The 23819-nt window shown below is 34.0% G+C and overlaps 1 protein-coding gene across 8 annotated transcripts in view; it reads right to left on the bottom strand.

Annotated features, from left to right (window-relative positions):
* The window catches only part of LOC111429585 (trio Rho guanine nucleotide exchange factor), a 232834-nt gene that overhangs the window by 85649 nt on the left and 123366 nt on the right, over positions 1–23819 (bottom strand). For all 8 annotated transcript variants that reach the window (XM_071197653.1, XM_071197666.1, XM_071197664.1 and 5 more), the window contains one exon: positions 8294–8555. In XM_071197653.1, coding sequence (XP_071053754.1) covers positions 8294–8555 — 262 coding nt within the window. The remainder of the gene's footprint in view (positions 1–8293; positions 8556–23819) is intronic.

Here is a 23819-nt window from a genome sequence, read left to right as displayed (position 1 = left end):
AAATGAGACAAACTAGTTCCAATTAAACACAACTCTAATTTTCTACAATTATTAGAAATCACAAACAAAATAAACAGCATCATAAATATTCTCAACCTAATCAACACTGTAGCTATCAAAACATCCTTTTACAATGCCAAGTCCCCTCCAACAATTCTATTTTGGTCCAACTTAAAAACAATAGCATTCTTCTAAGGTCTTTAAAATCTGTACTAACAATACCAGACTCATCTTAACTGATAACATTTCCTATTACGTCTATGAAATAAAAAAAACATTCACCAGTCATCATATTAAAACTAGAATACATCAATATATCAACCATCTACTACAGTCCCCATAGACCTTAACAAGCTTGTTAGCCTATACAAAAGAATGGTGTAATCACCAGAACAACGACAAAAACTACAACATACATAGACACATAACGCAGTTTACGAATGTCTTAAAAATGTGTTGAAAAATCAATTATGAATATTAATCTTTATTTCCTGAATATTAAAAAAAAAATTCTAACAAACTTTTGTTATTTTTGCACGAATAAGATACAATAATAAAATATAAGAAAAGTTGTGCATCCTATCATATAACGTGTTACTAAAAGATGATATGACTAGCGTAGGATACTGAAATAGAAATATTATAGTAAACACTTACTTTATACTAAAGGATCAATTTTAATCAAGATGGATTTCATGATTTGATCCCAGATCTTAATCTGTCCAAAGTTTCGACAGAACAACTGATTTAAAAGATTTTGAAAGGATTATTTTTTAGGAAACTTTACTACTGAAAGTGATTTATAATATTGCAGCAATATTAACAAACCTTATATTGTCAAATATTGTTGGTATTGTTTGTAATCTCATCATTTATTTAATTATCTCTACTATTACACTTTAATATCAAATCTTAATTACTCCATATTCTAATATTTCTGTGTTATTCGCACTTTTAAAACAAATATATCGAATATCTTACATGATGGAGTATTAAGTTATGTAATTAAGTTGGAATATTAATTGAAGACGTTATTGACTTTATTACTACAAGCGTTTCTAATTGGTTGGAAATTGGTCCTTTTAATTGCAGTTATCAAACAATCCAATCAATTCTGGTCTATTAATCTATAATTTCATTAAATTACTTAAATTACTTACTCAATATTATTATTCTAATTGTTAAATAATCCATAAAACTATTTTAAGTAAAATGTCGCTGTTGTAATCAATGCATGGAATAAATATGCATTCCATAACTAAACTTTGTACTATGATATGCACAGATTGCATCATCATGTTATAAGCACTCTATAATCGGATTTAATATTTATTTTAAAATGTGACTGATAAACACAAGATAATAAGATGATTTAGGGATATGTGTCAAATGTGCTAATGAGATATCTTGCCCTATATTTAGACATGCTTTAATGTAAAAAGAAATGCTTAACAAATGAGTCCCCGATCATAATCAAAACATAATAAAGATTTTGTTTTGACCAGTAAGTGGTTCATCTAGCCGTTTAAATACATACCCACATAAAAATCCAAGAAAAAAACTTGCAAGTGCTTGGGAATAATTGAATATTTTAGTTATAATAAAGCTGTTAATTTCATCCTACTGAATCCAGCCCCAGCTGGAAAATGTTCCTAGGTAATATTTGCAAAGAACAGAAAACTTTGTAATTGACCAAAGTTGAGGTAAATGACGGCTTTATACAAAACGTCAGAAACAAAGATCTTCTTAATTAGGAACTTTAACCGTAACTACTAAGTTTCTACTTAGTACCTAAGTAATTAAGAAAAACTTCTCCTTAACTTAATCCTATTAATTAATAATGTCCCGATTCTTTCAAGTTTTCGAATAATTCCAAGTATTGCATTAATTTTCCCACGATAACTTTCGAAATCGTTTTCCGCACTTAGTCACGTTCGGCGCGTGTAATAAATTTGGAACGGAAACCTCGTCCTGAATATCATCCCCTATTCCTGTTCGTTCCCGATCCTCCGCGTCGTGACCTAGCGTGGGCAAGGACCTCTCTCGTCCTTACCACCCCTCAATGGTAGAGGTGGTGGCGGCGCCGCGACGCTCATGGCGGTAAGTGCCTACCAGCACACGGCGGCGGAGAGATCAATAGATTGGCGGCGGTGTCGGGGGGTCGACCTTGACCCGACCTCCTGCAGCATCCGTCCGTTGTACGTAACCCGCGTTTCGGTGGTGGTGGTGGTGGCGGCATCGTCGTCGACAATCGGCCGCTAACAATCGTTTTCCTGTCGGGGGCAATTTTGTAATTGCGTAATTGGTCAACCACCACCGTGGTCTACTAGGACGATGGCAATTACGGTTTTACGTCAAAAAAAGTCAATATTGAAGATGTTTGCATTGGACTTCGATAAATTAGTTGGTTAACTTATTAGCAGGTTAATTTATATCATTCTAACTTGAAATATTTTTTTAATTAAAAAATTTTGAGATTCTTTGGTAATTGCTTCTTTTAGTAATTACCTTTATGCAGCAATTATTAATCAATTCTGATTTTTTATTTCAACACATTTTTGGATTTTCAGAAAACTTCTACAATTTTTGCCTTCTAACAATAGGAAAATATCGAATAAACTGCATCTACAAAGGGCAGACGACATAGGAAAGACAAAAAATATCCTAAAAATCATAAGGAGAAAACCGATCAGAGTTGGTTACAAAGATTGGATGTTTTATACTTCAAATGGTTATTGCTACAACTTCGATACTTATTATGGGGTTGAACCCAGTAGTTACAACATTTCTGGTCTGCCAATTAAAACATTTCAATTGTAATAACTGTAGCGTGATCATGCTCAATATATGTAAAAAGAACTTTTTGACAAGATTGAAAAAGTTTTAGGGAAACAGAACTGAACAGACAGTTAATAGTATATAGCAAATATATATATGACGGGTTTGTATTAGGAAGGCGACAAAATGTATAGGCAGGATATGTTCTGCGCAGGAATGATTCAAATTTTTTAATTCTTAGAATGAAAGCTTAATTCTCAGCTCTGCCTTCGGAGCTGATGCCTTGAATCTTTAGGTTAATCCAGCTGAACGAGATTCAGTTGTAAATGATGAAGGGATATCTAGTGTAGAAAAGATATTAAAATAATCACAAATCTATGTTGTCAGTATGGACGAGTTGATGGAGATCATCTGACCACATATGTGAAAGGTCCGGTTTGAAATGGAAAGATCTGAGAAGATCACGAGATGACTGGAATGGTAAGCAAACTAAAGAGACCGGGAGGACAGCAGTTCTTGCAATGGTGATGGAATCAGAAAAACTAACGCTTACACTGTGCTGTACGGTGGCAAGCAGACAGGCTTATTGGAATTGTGAGCGGCGTTCATAATGGACAACAGAGTACAATTGACTTTCAATCTATAAGTGAAAGAATGTGCAAACTGAGAATCAAGTCGCGTTTCCTTAAAATAACAATTATTAACGTAACAACTAAAACCGTTACGACTCATACCCAAAAAATGATATCAAGACTATAATCGAGGATTGTAATAAGAACGTAAAGACCGGAAAGGAGTAGGAATTTATAAGATCAATTGCCAGGCATAGTTTTCACGAGGAGACTAATGAAAACAGTGAATTTCTGATTAATTTTGCAGCGGCTAAGAATATGGTAATAAGCTGAACCTATCTTCCCCATCGAGATATCTACAAGGCTACCAGATGGGAATACATATAATCAAAGACCTCACCTACCAATAGACAAAACAACAACCACTAACAACTCACTATCTAGTTCAGGTAAAATTGAGGTGCAAAATTAACAGCAAAATATAACAGAAGACTCAGAAGCAGGAAATACTTAATCTAGAGAGTTTGAAAGGATCAATTGTAGGAGAGAAACTGAGTGCGGAAGTGGAGAACGGATTAGGAGAGGAAGGCTATGGAATATAATGGCTAGATGGAGAATGGAATGGAATAAGGATATGAACATGAAGGGATGCAGAAGAAACCTACAGAGAAATGAAAAACGTGGTGAAACAGGTGGGACTGAGAACAAATATAGCAAACGAAAATGGAGACGCAGAGTCGGCAAGCAGAGATATGGAGGATAACATAGAGGAGAGGTGGTCACGCAAACCGTATATCTTGAAATGAAGCTGCCATTCATTGTTACAAGAGATGACATTCAAGCGGGGGAAATATGACGAAGGATACTGCCGGCTAACCAATAACATAATATTTCGGATCTATACAACAATTTTAAGGTCTATAATGAAATATAGTTTAAGATATGGATGCTAACTCTGAAATTGCAAAGAGCTTAGACATCTTCGAGGGGAAGATCCTGAGGATTGTAGATGCAACATATAGCTACCACAAGGAGGTAATGTACTAAGAGTATCAAGATCCAGCGATTGCAATGGACAGGACATATTGTCCGGATGAAGGAGGGATGGATACCGAAGTAACTACTTAACAGGATATTGCAAGAAGCGAGATCTAGGGGAAGACCTAGGTAGGGTGGAAGGACGGAACGAACAGGAGCGCCAGGGATATGGTTATATCCAAAAACTGGAGGAGGATGACCATGGAGAGAGAGGATTGGAGGCAAAAATTGAGAGAGACCAGGGACGATAACGGTCTTATTTTATTATTTTTTGGCAAGACACTTAATAAGACGCTTTTTCTTTATACCACCAGAACATCAATGTCTATAAATATAAAGATCTAATGAAACAATTATAAAATATTTTCAAGAAAATAATTAAAAGAGGTTAACCTCTAAAAATTACGAACAAGAGCGCGATCTTAATATAAACAAGTCCAACGCCATGAAAGCTCAGTGCTGGCGGTAATTGAACAAGAAACCAGCAGAATTAACGTGAACAATAAAGGACGAACAAGGTTGCAAGTCAAAACGTGAACAAATTGGTGTGACATAACCAGCAATTCGTGAAAAAACGTGGGAGTTTTCCACCCAATCCAGGAGTGCCAACACAATGTTGGCAAGGCAAAGAAGGGAACTGTAAAACCTGACAGTTGAAGAGGAAGAAAGAAAGAACGTTAAAAAACCCGACGTAACCTCAAAATATATCAGGCACAAAAAATGCAAAACAGATAGAAACCCTAAAATAGGATCTCTGAGATCTTTACCACAATGGCGAGGAGATGTTTATATATGATACTGAGGTTTTGGAAGTCTGTTCCTGAGAGTTTTACAGTCATCCTTTCTTAGTTAATAGAAACCATTTCAAAAAAGAGGCGTTTTTTGAAGTTATTTTCCTGAAACAGGTTAACCAACTCCGATTTGTTGGAGCGGAGATTTTTACAATCAACTTCATGTTGTTGAACTCTTCTCTTGACATATTGTGAAGTGGTCCCTATATAAGACGCTGTGTAAACACCACGCGGGATTTTGTAGATAACGTTGGATTTAAGAAGCATGGGGGTGGGATCCTTAAGATTCGAGAAATAGCTCTTAAGAGGTCTGTAATTAAATTTAGCAATTTTTATACTTTCAGTATGTAACAGTTTTGTTAACCTAGTGGTCAACTGCAGAATAAATGATAGGAGTGAGAAACCAAGCTTGTCGTCAGTTACCGGGGATATCGTTAGGGATGTATCGAGTATCCTGGGGGTCGTGTATAGAAGTTTGTTTACCGGAGGTCTGGGAAAGCCATTGTTGCAGAACATATCCGACAACAGATACAATTTTTTTTTCCACAAAACGGAGATGGAAAATCTTCCTAATTCTGTCCCTCATTGCAACAACAGTATTAAGTTTTTGATGTAACGGATGATTGGAATGAAAGTTAATATATCTTCCTGTGCGTTGTTTTTTCCTGCACCAATCAGTACAAATCGACCCGTCATCCTCTCGAATAACAAGGCAATAGAGAACGGGGACTGACTTGGAGGACTCAGTTTCAATAGTAAACTGTAACCTGTTGTTATGTACAATTAAAGGTATCCAATACAACATCCAGGGCAATGGAGGAGATGTAGCAGATAATATCATCCACGTATTTGTAAATGAAGGGAAATTTGAAACCCAACTTAGGTATGGAGTTGGAAATTAAGTCATCCATTACAATCAATGCCAGTACAGGGCTCAAGGGGCTACCCATCGGTGTACCAAACATTTGCTGATAGATTTGTCCTTGATAGGAAAAGGCAGAGGAGGTGAACAGAAATTGGATGATCTCCATAAAGAGATTCTTCCCATTCCCTGCTTATTATATGGGTCACCAAGTCCATGGGACTGTTGGTACATAATGAAACCATGTCCAACGAGACCAAAGCATGGTCGACGGGGAGCTTAATCTTAGCCACCTCCTCCACAAACGTATATGAGTCCTGGATGTTGAAACTAGTCCAGTTTGAGAGCTCCAAGTCCAGAGAGCTAACAAAAGATATATGTAATAGGTCTAAGGGGACAGTCGTCTTTATGGACTTTTGGAAGGCCATAAAATTTAGGGCTAACGCCGTTGTAACACATCAAGGCTTTAGAGGTCTTAGTGTCAATACACTCCAACTGCTTCAGTTTTTGGACGTATTTGCTATTTTTAGTTTGGGTGGAGGTTGTGGGGTCCCTGGGGAGCTCTTTGTAAGTAGAATCATCAGACAGGAGCAACATAGCTCTTTGAAGGTACATCGATTTGGACATAGCAACAGTGCATTGACCTTTATCTGCAGGTGTAATGATAATTGGATCTGAAGGATCACTATTTTTTAGAAACCTGGAGGTCACCCTCTCAGTATTTAATATGAATTTATGTATTTGAGAAAAGAATGAAGAACCTCTAACATAGTTAATGAGTATATTAATTGATTATTAACATAGTGAGTATTAATCATTTTGTCCAACAAACAGGAAAAGCATTTGATGTGAGAAGAACATGTTTTGCCAAATAAGGATTTCACACGAGAACACTCTTCAAGTCTAGAGTTCGCATTGCTTGCATACTCTTGCTCTAATTATTGAGGTTCTAATTAGCTATGAAAACTGATCTTTTGAAAATACTTTTTTTGAAAGGTTAAATTTTAAAGATCATTAAGGTTAAAATCTGAATTGATGCCAGATTTCTTGATACCTATATATTATGTATCTATCTCTAAAATTTGTTACATTTTTGATAATGCTTCACTGAACGCTATTTAAATTGTTTCCATAGTCCGTCCATAGTTTCCAGTGTCCATAGTAGAAATTAAGAATTGGAAGCGATGTGAAAAGTATTTCTCAATAAACACAAAGTGAGATAGTCCTGTCCCTTACCGTATCGTTTCTGGTTCTTATTAAAACTCAAATATGATACTTCAGGAAGTTGAAACCTGAACGAGATCCATTATTACCATTATTAGGCATTATATCGCCATTAAGCGTTTCTTTCTACACCCAACCCACCCTTAATAGCATTTTACCGAATATTATTAAGATGATTACGAATTTTTTCGAAAGACGCATATATAATATTAAGAAGTTAACTAATTCGGTTAACTGCCTCGTGAACTCCTATAGTATCAAAGCATTGTTTGACATACACGTAACATACGTGAATTCTAACTAAACAGCTACACAAGCTAACGCCAATCACTTCTATAAAGAACCAACTAATTTAAACAAAACTACCAACTGTACATATAAACTCAATAATGCCCCTACTCTTCCTCGTTGTTGTTCAAAATTGGTGAAAGTGAGGTAGAACGCCACTAGAGCAATAGCTGGCCTGCAATCACATCTCACTGAGGCAAAAATATATACATCTATGTCATAGAGTATTAGCATAGATTTATCTTAAATCTTGTGCGAAAACCACGTACATTTTAATAGTACTATATTATAAAGCTCAACATCGTGAATTTTTACATTTAAAACTTTTTTCACAATTAAACATACTAAAAATGATCAACAGTTCCAACACCCTAAACTCAAAGTTTGACTCTTTCCAATTCCAATTCAAAAGTAGGGGTACTGTATTTGCTGACATCAGATTTAAATCAATATATTATATTATATGAAACTTTAATATAACGTGTTGTGTTATAACAATCATCAAATTAAGTATGTTCATTGCCCTCACCTTTTTTTGTCAGAAAGCGAATAATGCAGAAACATTTTAATATTAAATCAATCAAAAATTTGTACAATTCTTTGAACATTTCTAGTAAAAATGCTATACTTTTTATATTGAAGAACACCAGTTAATTTGTAGTTAAGTACAGCTTAATTGAAAATTAAATCTTATATGACTGTTTTCTTTTATTAAAAATAATAACCAATTAGGTACTTACCTTCATGATCTAATAATGGTCTTCTAGATGGCGAACTTCTAGGTGCTGGAGGCTGTTTTAAAACGGCTAACGGCACAAGCCCTTCTGGTACGGTACTATTTTCACTGTCACTGCCCCTTGTGGGCATACGCACTAAACAAAAGTCTGGTTTCGAAGAGTGTATTTCCACGACTTCCACTTGTTGTCCCTTAGAAACGCTTAGTTCATGAGGACTGGTCGCGGTAAAATCGCTTACCACCCATGTCATCTCCAATACTCCAGCCTGCAAGAACCAAAACACAAATCTTAAAAATAATGCTATAACTTTTTATACATTAAAAATTAAAAATATAATTAAAAAAAATCTACGTTGTTTACAAACCGTGTACGATAAAAACGAGATTTTTTATTCAATCATTCATAACAACATGCAATATTGAAACGATCCTCAAACTCTATCTTATCTATCTTTGATAAACAAAATTAATATACAGTAGACTTTTAACGTTAAAGCTACCAAATATAATCCAGCCGTTCGTTACAAGTTTATTATTACAAAAAAAAAATAAAAATATGTTTTAAATAAAGTTCTTTCTTCAATCTACATATATTAAAACCGGCTTGATTTATATTTATTATTTTCAAGAATAAACGCTTTTGACGTGTTAATGCATAACAGATTTTTCTTTTAAATAAATTTAACGGTAGCGTTGTAGGTGTAGATTGCCTTTTTAATACGACCTCGTAAGCAGTCTTTAACCTCGATACATGATGGTCTTTGTGGTCACTTAATAGCACACTTGCGTTTAAAAATACGCAAAAATCGTTATTCCTTCCAAGAAAGCATATTATTTTTGCACTGAATATTAGTAATGCGGTAAAAAAATTGGGTTTCAACCGAAATTATTTTATTTACAGATTATTAATGTGATTACTTAGTACCGTGCCATTAGTATCCGTTCTTAACAGTATCCACCTTTTCAAGTTATACATAAAATATTATTTTAAAACGGAAATAATGCGTTATTGATTTAGACACGCTAACAGTAAATATACGCTTGTTATATTAGAATTTTATATTACAAAGTAAAAATCGATGATACTATGTATATCATACGCATAATCATAATTATTTTATGCTTTAATTTAAACCAGACGAAGTTTACGCAACTTATTTAACATATTTTAAAATTATTATGTCGTTTATTAAGTGTTTTCACTTAAATTGTCTTCAAGCTTAATTATAATGGGTATTTAAAGATCTTAATGTGTTAAATATAAGAAAAGATAAAACAACGATATGTAAATTAAATAGTAAAACTTGCCCGAAGTAAACTACAATTACCGGTAACGTTACCATGCCGTTATATTCACATAAACGTAAAAATATTCATAACGCATACAGCCGTAAAGTCGTTTCGAAGTCATATCTATGGTAATTCCAGTCGATATTTTCTCTGGTTTTATGGTGTTCGTTCGTCTATGCAACGGGTGGGTTTCAATTTAACGATAACGTTTCCAGCGGTGCTATGCTTAATCACACGGGAAAATACGTTATATCGCTAATGGATATAAAAAGGGTATGAGTAAATATCGATCGTCCAAAATTCATAGTACCCAACAATATTATTATTATGAAATGGTATTGTTTTCAGCATTTTGAAATTTATTTTTGGTCCAAAAATATCAAAGCCTATTAACGTATTTTAATAATATTATGAAATGAAATTTCGGCAACGCGTTCGCCTTGACGTATCGATTTCAATTAATCAACATGTCAGAGAAATTATGGAACATTAAAACGAGTACACTTTTAATAGAGAATGTGAAACGATCTCAAAACTTCCCTTTAGTGAATAAGTTCCGTCAGTTTTATTTCACGAAAAGCACGAGTCGAATTTTAGCTGAGTCAACGAGAGTTTGTTAATAGCTTAGATAATCTGTTTGACATCGTATAAAAACTGGCTGATAAAAGGAAAATGATACTGGAACTATTAAAGAGAGGTGCTTCACATAGTAGCGAGCACCACAATAACTCCCAATAACAATAAAATACCAACAAGGAAAGAAACAAGAAAATGACAAAAGAAAAATATTGACAGAAACAAGAAATATCTTAACAGCTGGGTCTGAAGCAACAAAAGGACTCAAACAAGGTTGTATCGATCCAACACATTATTTAGGAAGCGCGTTACTAAGATGGAAAAGAAATTGGCGTTACACTTTGGCGTTCACAGATGATCAAGTTGTAATTGCATAGGACATTGATAATGCTGAATATATGACGCACAAACTAATTAAAGAGCTAATAAAAGAGATAACTGGAGACTAGACTTGCAAAAAACTGAACATGTGTATTGGAAGAGAACAACGACATCTGCCTATCTTGAGTTAACATAACATCAAACACTTGGATATTGCAGCTCATACAAACACTTGGGCGTAAAAATATCGAAGGAGAACTGGCGAGGAGATAGCCGGAAAAAAAATCTGCAGGATAGGAAGGTAGTATCCATGTTAAACAGTCTGCTGTAGGATAAACATAAAACAAACAGAATATACAACTCAATAGTTAGAAGTACAATAACTTATAGATGTTGTTACAGAAGTGTGGTCTATAAAGAATAAGACAGAAAAAACACTGAAAACCACAGAAATGAATTACCGGAGAAGAACTGCTGGAAAATCTAGACAGGAAAGGATTAGAAACGAAGACATAAGGGACATATGATGCTATCTCGATACAACATTAGACAATATATCTGCAGTGCTTGGTTAAGCTGAGGTTGCTTGCGGTCAAAGTGCTATAAATGATACCATGTAGATATAATAGTGGACAATATATATGCAGGGCCTCGTCTGCAAACAACCTCGGCTTAACATACAGGTTACTTGCGGCCGAACCGCTACAATTGTTTTTTATATGAATCCACATTCTATCTACTATAATTTACCCCAACTTAGATGTAGAAGGCATGTACAAAGAATGCATCAAGACCGGCTACAAAAGAAAGTACTGCACTGGAGACCACAAAGAATAAGAAGAAGAAGAAGACCACAAAGAAGTTGGACAGAAGGTATTGACAGAGAAATATGGATGATAAGGCTGGAGAATAAGACGTGGAGAACCAGAGTCTAATGAAGATTGGCAATCGGATGACGGATTATGTTATAACCCGATGAACCTAAATAGAACTATTCAAAACAAATTGTGCGCTAAGTATTTCTCCTGTTAACTCCTTTGACACCATCTTATGAATTAGTACCAATCATATTTGACTTTAAAAGAAATCTGCTAAATTCATTAGCAGATTTGCTAACTCTTATCGAGAACTAGAAATAAGTGAAAAATCTATGCGGAATGTTTTTATTACTCTAAAATTAAGTTGCTGCTTAATAACGCTTGATAGATGTCAGCTGAGTATGAGAGATAAAGATATAGAGTAAGAGAGATATTCTTTAAGCTACTGTTAAAATACATGGACAGAATACTGACGATTTTACGATAAGTAAGTAATCAATTCAAAGAGATCGAACGATTAAAGGGAAAGAGCGTGCAGAAATCATAATAGACGATTTTCAAAATCTTAGACGTTTGGTACCTCAGATATTGTGACGTAATTTGTTGTTCACCGAGATGAATAATGCCTTTTAATTGCCTTCTTAAGAAGCTGAAAAATTAAATGAAGAACTTTATAGTTATGTTAAAAAGCTCTTCAAGAAGTTATGTGTCCAAGTTGTTGGAAACGCTATTGTAGACTGGAATTGTGATGATAATGTGTAAATTCTATGTTGTGACACTATAATACAGGTCATATCAACGATAACTGTGTGCTTATCAAACAATAACTTAATAAAGAGAAATGGTTATTGTTTACATGTCACTGTCACATGCATGAACGGTGTTATGAAGCGTATTCAAACTGAAATAAAGTCAAGTAACCACAGGCCTTGATAGTTACCTCTTCAAAAATTACGAAATAAATGGAAACTAAAGAAAAGTTTATGTGCTTTCCGAAATTCACAATTTGCTTGAGTTTTGCCGAGCTGATCTGACCAAAGAATTAGTCAGAGATGGATATCGAGAATTGATTGAGCTTTTCGTTGCATTTTTATGCGGAGACACTTAAAGCAAAAAATTCTCGTCATCCAGATGCTCGACGGATTTATTGCATAAAAAGGCTAATGTTTAATGCCCAAATACAAATTACGAGCAAGGATAAGATAGCATTGTTAGACGTTTGCCTTTTAATAATTATATTTTGTGTGTAAAAGCACTTTATCAAGATTTGTGCTTTTTGAAGTTAATGAATGCTGATGAAGTATCTTTCTTGCAATAATATACAGTCGACCAAAAAACCAACGAAAAATGGTTGCAAATTTAATCAACTCAAATGTAACAACCTATGGTAGAAGTTACATTCCATCGTAGGAAGAAGTTATTTTTTTAGATCTCTGTTCATATATAATTTTATTAACTGTCTTTCTCTCTTTTTTAATTCAAAGAAAACAACGGTGACGTTATTTCGGTCAAACTCAAGTCGTTGTTTGAACATTTTAAAATTAATGAGAGCTTTCTCTACGAATGTCCTACTTTTTAGTCAAATAATACTTCGTTTGTAGAACCCAGAAAGAATGTTTAAATACTTAAGGCAGTTAGCTATTTAGCTGAAAGAGCGGTTAAGTTGATGTAAGATTTTCATGGTGTAATTACGGTTAAAGAAGAACAGAAGCAATTTTTATTATGTTGCGTATAAGAACAACAGAAGATTTATCCTTACATATTTGTTTGAGATTTTGAAGTTAAACATAAAAAAGAGTGTATGTGTACCTGGATGATAATGAATTTAATCTTTAATCTTCCTTCAATACAACATGACATATAATATTACAAAAAAAAATTGCGGAATTACAGAACTTTGTACACGATTACTTAAAACTCATATCATTGCTCGTAAAGATCAAGATATGCGCAATTCAAGTAAGTTTAAACTCAAATATGTTAGAAATAGTATTTTATTTAGGGTCTGAAATTCATTTTGAAATGTTACGTAAATTTACATGCAAACGTTGTATTATTAATACAATGACTGTATAATTAATAATTTTCCTAATTATACAATTTTATTATTTGCAAACATTAACAAAGGTGAAACATCAACGAACAGTCACTCTTAATATCGGATTAATCACAATAAAGAATCCCTGTTATCACAAATTCATCGCATGTCATATTAAGAACATTTTCGCTTGCATTGCAGGGATACTATAGAGATAGAGGATCGCGAAAAACTGGATGCTTGGGATACTTTCCGTCATCGCATCAAATTTATAACGTTAAAAATTCGAAGATATGACAATTGGTACATGCACAAATGCTCAATAAATGGTATAAAAGTTTAATATATATGAATTACGTTTCAATAACTATAATAACTATGTCGTGTGAGAACAAATTTAAGACACAAATTTATTCATATTATCCACTGCTTTAATCACAATATGTGACGCATATAAAATATCTCTACTTTGCACAGCTTAAATACTAAAAACGCATTCATGTTGCTGGTATTGCTTCCAGATATAATGATTTCGATATAGTCTTAGCTTTCTCACCACAAAATATCTGAATAGATACAACAAGCATCTCTTGATAATACCAACGTTATCTCTAGTTGATTCAGATATCAATGCGATTACGGAAATTGTCCCACTTGGAGTTAGAATATTTTATGAATTAATAATCTGTACAGGACAAATCATGCTTAGATTGAATAATATAGAAAACAATTTTGGGTTAGGTGCACACCCAACAACATGTGAATGATATGAATACTCAAAACGATTACTGCTAAATAATAAATGCTGCTAAATAATAAATGAATTATTATTATTATTATTAAATGATAATTATAAGATTTTCAAGTATAATTTGGATTAAGTTTCATAGTAATCTCAATATCAATACATAAACCGCCAAATCATTCGAAAGCTTAAACATTTCAAACATCTAAATTTGATATAAAGGTTCAAAAATAGAGACTATGTAATAATTGGAAACAACAAGGTAATCCCTTGTTCTCTCTAGGTCAAAGAATGTAAGTGAAAAGATAAACGTGGTCACTGAAAAAGCAGTGCGAATATATGACATTACACAATTCTAATGCACTATCAACAAAAATCCAAACTTGCCTGATGCCCTGAAAATCTCCCCTGAAAATTTTTACAGGTTTCATTATCACGCAATCCCTTTATAACAGCTGCTCAAAAAGTCAAATTTACAAATGGTAAACATAAATTAGAAAGAAAGATTGCCAACCACAATACAAGGTATTCAAAAAGCTTCCGTACTTTTTTTAAACGTTAATTAACGTCGGCATTGTGATTATTTGTTTATTCTGTTGATTTCATTGAATTCCTCATGTAATTTTGGAGGCACTGTTTTTCAGCTGCACAAATGGACCGACAGCTTAGGAAAGACTGATTTCAAGAAACAAACTGTTTACGATTCTGTTAAATGTTACAAGGAGACTGGAGGGACAGCGAAGCGTTCTCGTTCAATCACCGCCACAACCCCGAAGAATAGAATGTGCAAAACATCGTCAGAAGAAAACGAATGCTTTGAAGTTACAAGATCAGTTGTCTCCACTTCCTCAACCATACTATAATGTTTTGAATATTCTTGCTGAATAATTCGCTTGATCGATGGTGTTCGTTTATCAAAAGTTCTCTTTAGTGATCAGAAGATTTTCACGATCAAGCCGCCCCGTAACCACTACAACCAACGTCAACTACTCAAGCTGAGTTAGCAGAAAATTGCTGTTGCAAAAATTAACGGTCACAGCCATTTCCCTGCTACTGTGATGGTTTGTGCCGGCATCTGCGCCAGCGTTGGTTTTTATTGATCCGACTGTCAAGATCAACGTCGTCAGCTATCAAGAGCGAGTTTTATGAAACGTTCTAGAGCCGTGAGTTGCGAAACATTTCGGTCAAGAAGAATTTATTCTACGGCAAAACTGGACACTGTCACATTCGGCCAATTTCAAGCCATTTGCGAAGACGGGGTAAATACGTTTGACCGCCTAATTCGCCGGATCTCAACCTAATACATTATTCCGTTTGCTCCATTTTAGAGCAAAAAATCCTAGCAACACGATACGCCACTGTAAAAATGGTTCTGGTACGCGCCTCGGATACGATTAAGATGTATTGAAACCAATGAAGGCAATTTTGAACATTTGGTGTAATTATTTTTATTGAATTTCTTATTATCTTTTTAATAAAATTTTTTATTTTTTAAATGTGTTGTTTCATTGAATTGTGGTGTAGTTATAGCCTGTTGAAATATCAACAATTATCATAATGAACTATTATCTACAAATCTAACCATTAACACATAAACAGAGATATAATTTAGATACAGACCATCTATCAGCACTGTGAGGATTGAAAAATGTTAAATCAAGAACCCAGACGACAAATTACTTTCATAACGTTTTACGACTTTACCGTGCATCTTCTACAAAATGTATTCCTTATTTTATTGTATTTGCCATTGGTGAGCGTGCAGAAAACACTCTCTATTTTCTTTCTCCGTATTCGATGTCAAGAAAAGATTTTCGTTGATTCAGTTTTTCAGCAATTTTTGTAGATCTACTTTTTACAGAATAAAAGCCATGAATATATTACAACTAGGCCGTCAGTGTGTAATGGTTTTAATGAGAGATTTATAGAGTACCACGTTTTTAAAAAGCGCTTCACAACGTATTGGATTTATGGCATGATCTCGAACCGAGTCGAATATGTGTTATACCACAGTTCAGCAATCTGTTATGTTGATACTCGATATTTGGTTCATAAATTTTGTAAAAGTTCTTTTACTAAAAGTTAAACAAGTAAACTCATTAAGCTAATTTGGGGATGAATGGTTGTTATTTGAAATTTGATTACGTAAAAGATACTTCAGTAGCTTATTTTTTTTCTATTACTTAGTTTATGGTAATATCAAAGAACGATGCTATGTATCAATATAAATCGCAAAGGCAAAAGTAAGCATATAATTTTTACTCGAAGTTCTGTGAAAAGCTCACTCGAAAACAACCATGGATAGACAACGAAGCACCTCTTTTTTGTTCGGTATTCATTCGCTATTTTTTGCTCGTTGTCATCGATGCACAGTAGTGATCCAATTTTACGAACATTGTACATCCGCCGGCCTTTTCGGAATTTTCAATGCTTAGTAGATCGTGAAAACGTGTCCGTTATAGATGGCGAACGTGGCGAACGAAGCATCCATCCTGCCCCGATGTGTGGCATATATCGATTTATTTTTGAAACAACGTACACACCCATCCTTTGTACATTAAACAGACAGAAAGCTCCAACCACCATGATCTTTATAGCGAATATGTCAGTCCGAGTTGTGGTTTCAAAAAGGACTATATATGTGGGTTTTAGGGGTTGGAGACGGCGGTGTAGAGGAAAAGGGGCACAAGAGAGACGATTGAGGTCGACGGGAGAAACTTCCCCGCCGCAATCCTTCAAAATGCAATTGTTTCCCTTTGCTGTACCCGCGTATTTCATCGCTTTGTTTCCTGTTGGTATGCGGCGAACTCGTCGACGACGACGGGAATATTGAAAATGGGAATTGACAAAAGTGCATTTCACGTACTGAATGTTGAATAGGTAGAAATGGTCTCGATCCATTTGCTTAAACACAGCTTTTATGTAGTGCATTTGTATTATTACATTTTCATTTTCTCAATACAACAATAAAGTTGTAGATTTCTAAAGTTCAACTTTATTTGAATATCACATCGTTCTACAAAACCGCTTTTTTATTTAATTTAATCGCAATTCAATTTCCAACAATTCGTAATTTTATTCTGGAGTGTTTTTCTGCTAATATGATTCACAAAAACACATTTGTTCCGAGTATCGAAGAAACAAACACAAACTAAATAAATTTATGTTAATGAGCAAGCGAGAATAATTCCGACGGAATTATCAACGTTCTAGTGGAGTTCCGGTTCGGACTGTTGAAAGCTGTTGCAATTAAATTAGCTAATCACTAATTTCATTAAAAGTAAGCGAAGTTTCGCTTTGGTATTCTCGCAAAAGGGGGAAGTTCTTAATAAAAAGATTTTTTGGTGTAGCTTCAAAAGCGTAAAAAGTAATTATACTATCTTCAATAATTTTATGATTTGTTATGGAGCGTTTTATTTGAACGTACTGTAAAAAATCTACATCTGGAAGAAAAATTAGCAAAGAAAGAAAATCATTGTTACTTGTATACTTTTACCCAAAAACAGCACATCAGTGATTATTTACTTCAGGATCCAGAGAATAATTTAAATATTTCCAAACAAAGCAATAGATGTATAATTTGTAATCATGAATTTTTGATGTATGTTTATGGAAAACCCTTTGAAATCCCTACTTAGATAAAAAGTTACGACCCTTAGAAAAAAGTAAAGTATAGGCAGTTTTAGCCCACGCTATTTCCATTACCATAAGTTCTGTATATCAAAATGATACACACGGGCATGAGCTCGTAATGCACTGTGCATCACATCTATGCATATGGGGCTGAAAGTGTTAAACAACATAAAACAAATAACAACTCGAACTTTTCAGACACAGTATGGAAAGTAGACATAAAGTTAATTACAGTAGTTCTTTTATTTTTGATGCTTCTAATTCTTGTATATAATTTTGCAAAAACACTTTGTGTGTTACATCCAAAACCAGTTTCCGAGTAAATTAAAAAAAAAACATTATAGCTGCATTAATATAATTGTGGAAATTCGGACCATTTATAATTGCAAGGGGAATTTTGGTAATAAATTTGTTATAATTAATAACGTTAATTTTGGGAATATTGTTCCGAATTATGAGGTCTAATTTACGAATCTTGTATTCGGCCAAAACATTTGTTATTTTGTTTTCAAATCAGGTCTTGACTTCAACACAGACATGCATGTTCGATTGGATTGAACGTTAGATCATATGAACTTCCATCATCGAGTATTGTTAGCTTTTGTCAGCTTTGTTTAAACATTGCCCAACATTTTTTTCTATTTAAACCCTTTTTGTAACTCATGATAAATCAATCGAAGTACATTACCGGAAATAATAAAATTTCGACTTCCTCGTTACACGGTAGTGGTTGCATTTTAAATAAGTTATAGTTCGTTCAACGTAAACGTGAACTCACTAATTTGTGGTTGAACACATCCTTAGCTAACATTAAGTTGAACCACATACCTTGATTTCATGCAATATTTTTTTTGTAACTTCGTCTGTAATCGAGCATTTTCCGTGTATTGTTATTGTATCTATTTTTGATATCGTGTGTGACGAATTTTTACAAATTACCTTGCACTTGTTATGCTTTATACCTTGATTCCATCCTTCCATCATATTTTTTTATTTCAACTCCAACCGAGTCTCCAGCTGAGATACCTAGCGTTCACTGTGCTTGTATCTAGTATCATACTAGGTCTTTGCAGGACACCCAACCCAAGCCAGCCGGTAATGTTCTTCATTGACAGCCTTTCTTCTCTTGCCTATAAAGTACATGTAACAAAACACTTGTCGACATCGAAAATATCGCTGCAGGCTTCACAACTGTACATACACTCTCTTAGACATAGGTTGATCCCATTAGTCCATGCACTCTGCACAGACTGTTTTTTGTGTTTTGTCATGAATGAACCACGAAAATTCAACGTAACAATGGAATCATGCGAAAAAAAAAAAGAACACAATTCACTACATTTATAGCATCGTTAAGAGGAATTCCGGTTTAGGTATTAATGTTTTATGCAAAATTGTAAAATGTTACTGTTTGTATAAATAACAGGTTATTTATACCAGGGTATTTCTACAGTGAAGAAGGGCCGAATGAAGATCGAAGCTTTTGAAATGTGGATGTACAGGCGGTTACTAAGAGTGTTATGGCCGGAGCACAGAACAAACCTTTCAAAATATTGAACGAACTAAAGATAAAAACCAGGTTGATCAAGCTGATTAATAAATTATACCTTAGCTATTTTGGACACATAACGAGACAAACTTCACAGATGGAAAACCTTAGTGTAAAGGCAAACTGGAAGATTACCGATAAGATGGGTAGATAAGCGGAGGGAACTGACCGGACACTCGATGCACCAGCTCATACAGAAGGAGTTAGGAGGATCTCAATAATGCTTATAGTTAATCTTCTATTCCAGGACTATAAAAGCTGTCATAATTGAAGTGTGTCAATACCAGAGAGTCGTATAAAAGTTTTTTTGTGTGCCAGAGTAAATCAGAGATCAGAGATAACGATTAGAGTAAATCAATTTTAACGAGCCATAAGCTCCACCAATCAACCGATTAGTGTGTTCACTAATCACTTCACAACACTTCACCTGATCAATACTGATTGATTAAATCCTGCCATTAAGGTAATTTTTGAAAAAAGCTAATGAGACAGAATCAAGCCCGATATTAACAAATCTTGGTTTAGAGTATCGAATGCTTTGGAGAAATCCAACATCCCCAGAAGAGTCAATCTATTGGAGTCAGTTGCAGAAACAATATCATCCACTATATTGTTCAGAGCAGTTTCACAGCTATGTCCTTCCCTGAAACCAAACAGATTCACTGGAACAATGCGCTCAGCCTTCAGAAACTCCGTCAATTGTCTGTTAACTATCTTTTCTAATATTTTTGATAAAGAACACAAAATGTTTATGGGTCTTAGGCAGGAGTATTCGTTTGGACTTGGTACCTTTGGTACCAGTATCACAATGGACTGTTTCCATATTGAAGGGAAAACACCTTCTAATAGACAAGTATTAATAATATTTATTATATGAGGTAAGATTACAGGACAAGCCATTTTTATAAATTGAATAGCAATACCATCAGCACCCACAGCATTTGATCTTATATTATGTAATTCAGCTAGAATATCACTCTCGGACATCAACCTAAATGAGAAAACACCTGGGCCAAATTTTGCCTTACCAAAGTCATTAATGAAATCAATTAAAATTAATTAATTGAAATTAATTAATGAAATTATCAACCCAATAGTGGCCATAGCATTGAGCTTCCAAGAAGAAATTATTTAGTTCGTCGCCGTTTTTTAAGTGTTGTGGATTTAAATGTTGTATTTTTTTTGCAACACTTTCCACGAGTTAACAGAATTCTGTATAGCATGAGTAATGTAAGCACGTTTTTCACACTTAATACCGGTATTTACAAAATTTCTTAATTCTTTATAGTAGATGAAGTCAGACTGAGTTTTTGTTTTTTTAAATTTTGACAGATTCTCATTTCTTAAGTCTCGCATTAATCTAACATTATCAGTAAACCACGGACAGGGATTCTTGGCAGAAGTTACTCTCACACGGGGGGCATATATGTCAATAGCTGAGATCAACTAATGATCTAGAAAGCTAATCTTGTCGTCAATGACATGTAGGTGATCTAGGTATATCATCAAAAGGCGGTGTCTGGATGAAGTTTAAAAAGAAAGCTTGATCAAAATATTTCAAAGACCTAATATACCTAGGCAAAGTCACTGACTCGACTGTTACATTAATGTTACAGAATATAAGTTCATGATCACTTACATTGTGTACAGGAACAACTTTTGCTTCAGTGATAAGATCACGATGATTACAAAAAATTGCATCAATTAAACTACTTTTAATGGCTGTGATTCTTGTTGGCTGATCAATAGTTAATACCATTTCAAAACTGCCAATCATTTCTAGAAACTCATCACAGTATACATCCGTTAGGTCCAGCAAATCGATATTGAAATCACCACAGAGTACACAAAGATCAAAGCATGGATAAATTAGAGAGGGGGTAGTCCCCAACTCGTCTATAAAGTATTTTTTATGGTATATTTCAGACCTATAACATACACCTAAAGAAATTTTTAATTTATTGAAAGAAAAAGATATCCAGCATTGTTCAATTGAATCAATATAGTCCAATATACTTGTTTTCAATCCATCCGCTATATAAATTGTTACCCCCTCCTCTACCGGCACGATCATTGAAATCCTATGCGTTTTGTAGAATTGGTTTGACATTATTCTAGGGCCGTTTGTGTCCTTTCTAGTATATGTGGTTTATTATTACCTTGTTCTATTCCATTGGTATATTTTTTGAGTATTTTATTTATTTATTTATTTTACTTCCGAAATTACAGGGTTGCCCCTAATTACAAATTTCAGAACTTAAGTCTACTAGTACATAATATAACCAACAAAAATAACAAAACAACCAAGATCAAGCATAAATGTTAATTAACCCATCACAGAACGCGCGGAGGATATATTGAACCAAAACTTTAAAAAATGAACAGAATTACATCACAAATTACACAATTAAAGGACAAAAATCAAGTTTGGCTACTGGGTGGCTGCAGCACTTATCAAAGGTGTCAAATGTTGTTTAAACGATTTAATACCAATGCCAAACAGAGGTATGAAGGAAGAAGCCGACAGTGTGTTGTACAGTGAAAGGATTCTAATAAGAGGAGAATTTCGTCTCAGTTCAGTTGAAAACCGAGGAATATAGAAAAGATTCTTTAGCCTACCACAATATGCAGGCGCATAGAAACCAATATTTTCTAATATTAATGGAGCATTTATACTATTATTCAACATTTTATACAGAAAACAGAGTGATATAATTTTTCTTCTGAGAGACAACCTGGTGATCTTAAATAATTTGCGTGCAAATTCGTACGATCTAAAACCAATGAAAACACGGAATTTTTTGTAGTAGAGATACCTAATGAATTTATTTTGAATAGTTTCTATTAAATTAGAATAAAGAATTGACCCGGGATCCTATACTATTACCGCATATTCCAGCTTAGATCGCACTAAAGAATTGAACAGTAATTGCAGCGTCTGTAAGTTTGAGAAACTGTACCCATTTCTAATGACAAATCCTAAGATACGCAAAGCTGTGGTTGCTGTGGCTTTAATATGTTCAGCAAAGCATAAACCAGGCGAAAACAACACACCCAAGTCTCTCTTTTTAACAACACACCTCAAATTCACATTATTTATTTTATATACAAATTCTATCGGCCTCTTCCTCAATGTATACGTCATTGACTCACATTTAGACACATTAAAATGGAGCTTGTTGAGCCGACACCAATTAAATACGTTATCTAAATCAGACTGTAAGGACCGGCAGTCAGTTAAGTCGTGTACAGATGTGAACATCTTCAGATCGTCCGCAAAGAGTAAGCATCTGGTTGAGTTAATTACCAGGGGCAAATCATTTATAAATAACAAAAATAACAAAGGTCCCAGATTACTACCCTGCGGAACCCCTGAATCAATCCCCAACATATCTGATACTGCGTTTTTATAAGAGACGTAATAAAATCTGTTGGACAAATATGAAACAAAAAAACTAAGAGTAGAATAAGAAAACCGGTGTTGTGCCAGCTTGTGCAGACAGCTTTTACTTCCCTTTTGAACAGATCTGATAGAATAGTATCGATGCCTGGTGCTATTCCACTTTTTAATGCAGTTTTTGCATTTTGAGTTTCATCTATTATAGAGCGTTCAATTAATCCTCGTTATTGTTGTTTCCACACTTCATCTTCTCAATACTCTTCCTCATTTACAACTGTTTACTAGGTTTACTTCCTTTAAATTATGTTGCTTTTGAACTAATTGTCTAAAGAAAACATTCTGCAAAAGAGAACTCAATCTTGGATCTTGTAGGATCCCTTTGGTATTCTTAACATATCTTCAAATCATATATGAAAGCTTTTCTTAATGTTTAAGAGATATTCTTCAAATTGTTTTGTTTTGCATGGATAATATCTTTCCAATAATGGTGACTGTCAAAATTCCTTTGCAGAAGTCGTGTTAAATTTTCTTGTAATTCTTATTTACTAACATGGTTTTCAATATAGCCTCATACAAAATTGTTCCTCATTAGAACATTATATATTTCTATAATCTCTTAATTTCCTGTGCTCATCGTGTCTTTTACGACCTTTACCATAACTTTTCTCATCAAAGGGCGTTTCCGCTTTTTTGATTTCATAATATTATTTGTATTCGTTCCTCAATGACTTATCTTATCTCTTCTGTATCTCTTTGCAGATTTACGTTTAGAACGAGTCGACCTATCTCCTTTCAAAAATTGATCAGCCCTCACAATATTTTTTTAGTATTACTTTTCACATAAATATTTATATGTACAAATCAAGTCGTTAATACAATCGTTTCAAGTTTAGTTTAATGATCAAACACAAACAAGCAAAGTGGGTTTCATAAAATTAATACGTCGAAAATAATGAAGAAGAAATATAAAACATTTTACGTGTGTTAATAGGATTATGGATTGAACTAAAACATTTGTCCTAGTCACTATATGTTTGAGTTTATTTACTTTTTACTATCTCACTTCAGCAATATAGATTTTACCTGGTCTTGGATTTATTTTCTTTTTTTTTTTTTCGAACATTACATCGCGCTCCGTTGCGGCGAAGGTTGTCAACGAT

This window comes from Onthophagus taurus, chromosome 1 (assembly GCF_036711975.1).
Source record: "Onthophagus taurus isolate NC chromosome 1, IU_Otau_3.0, whole genome shotgun sequence".
NCBI lineage: Eukaryota > Metazoa > Arthropoda > Insecta > Coleoptera > Scarabaeidae > Onthophagus > Onthophagus taurus.
Note: the sequence above shows the minus strand (reverse complement) of the source record. Positions and strands in the feature narration are given on the sequence as shown.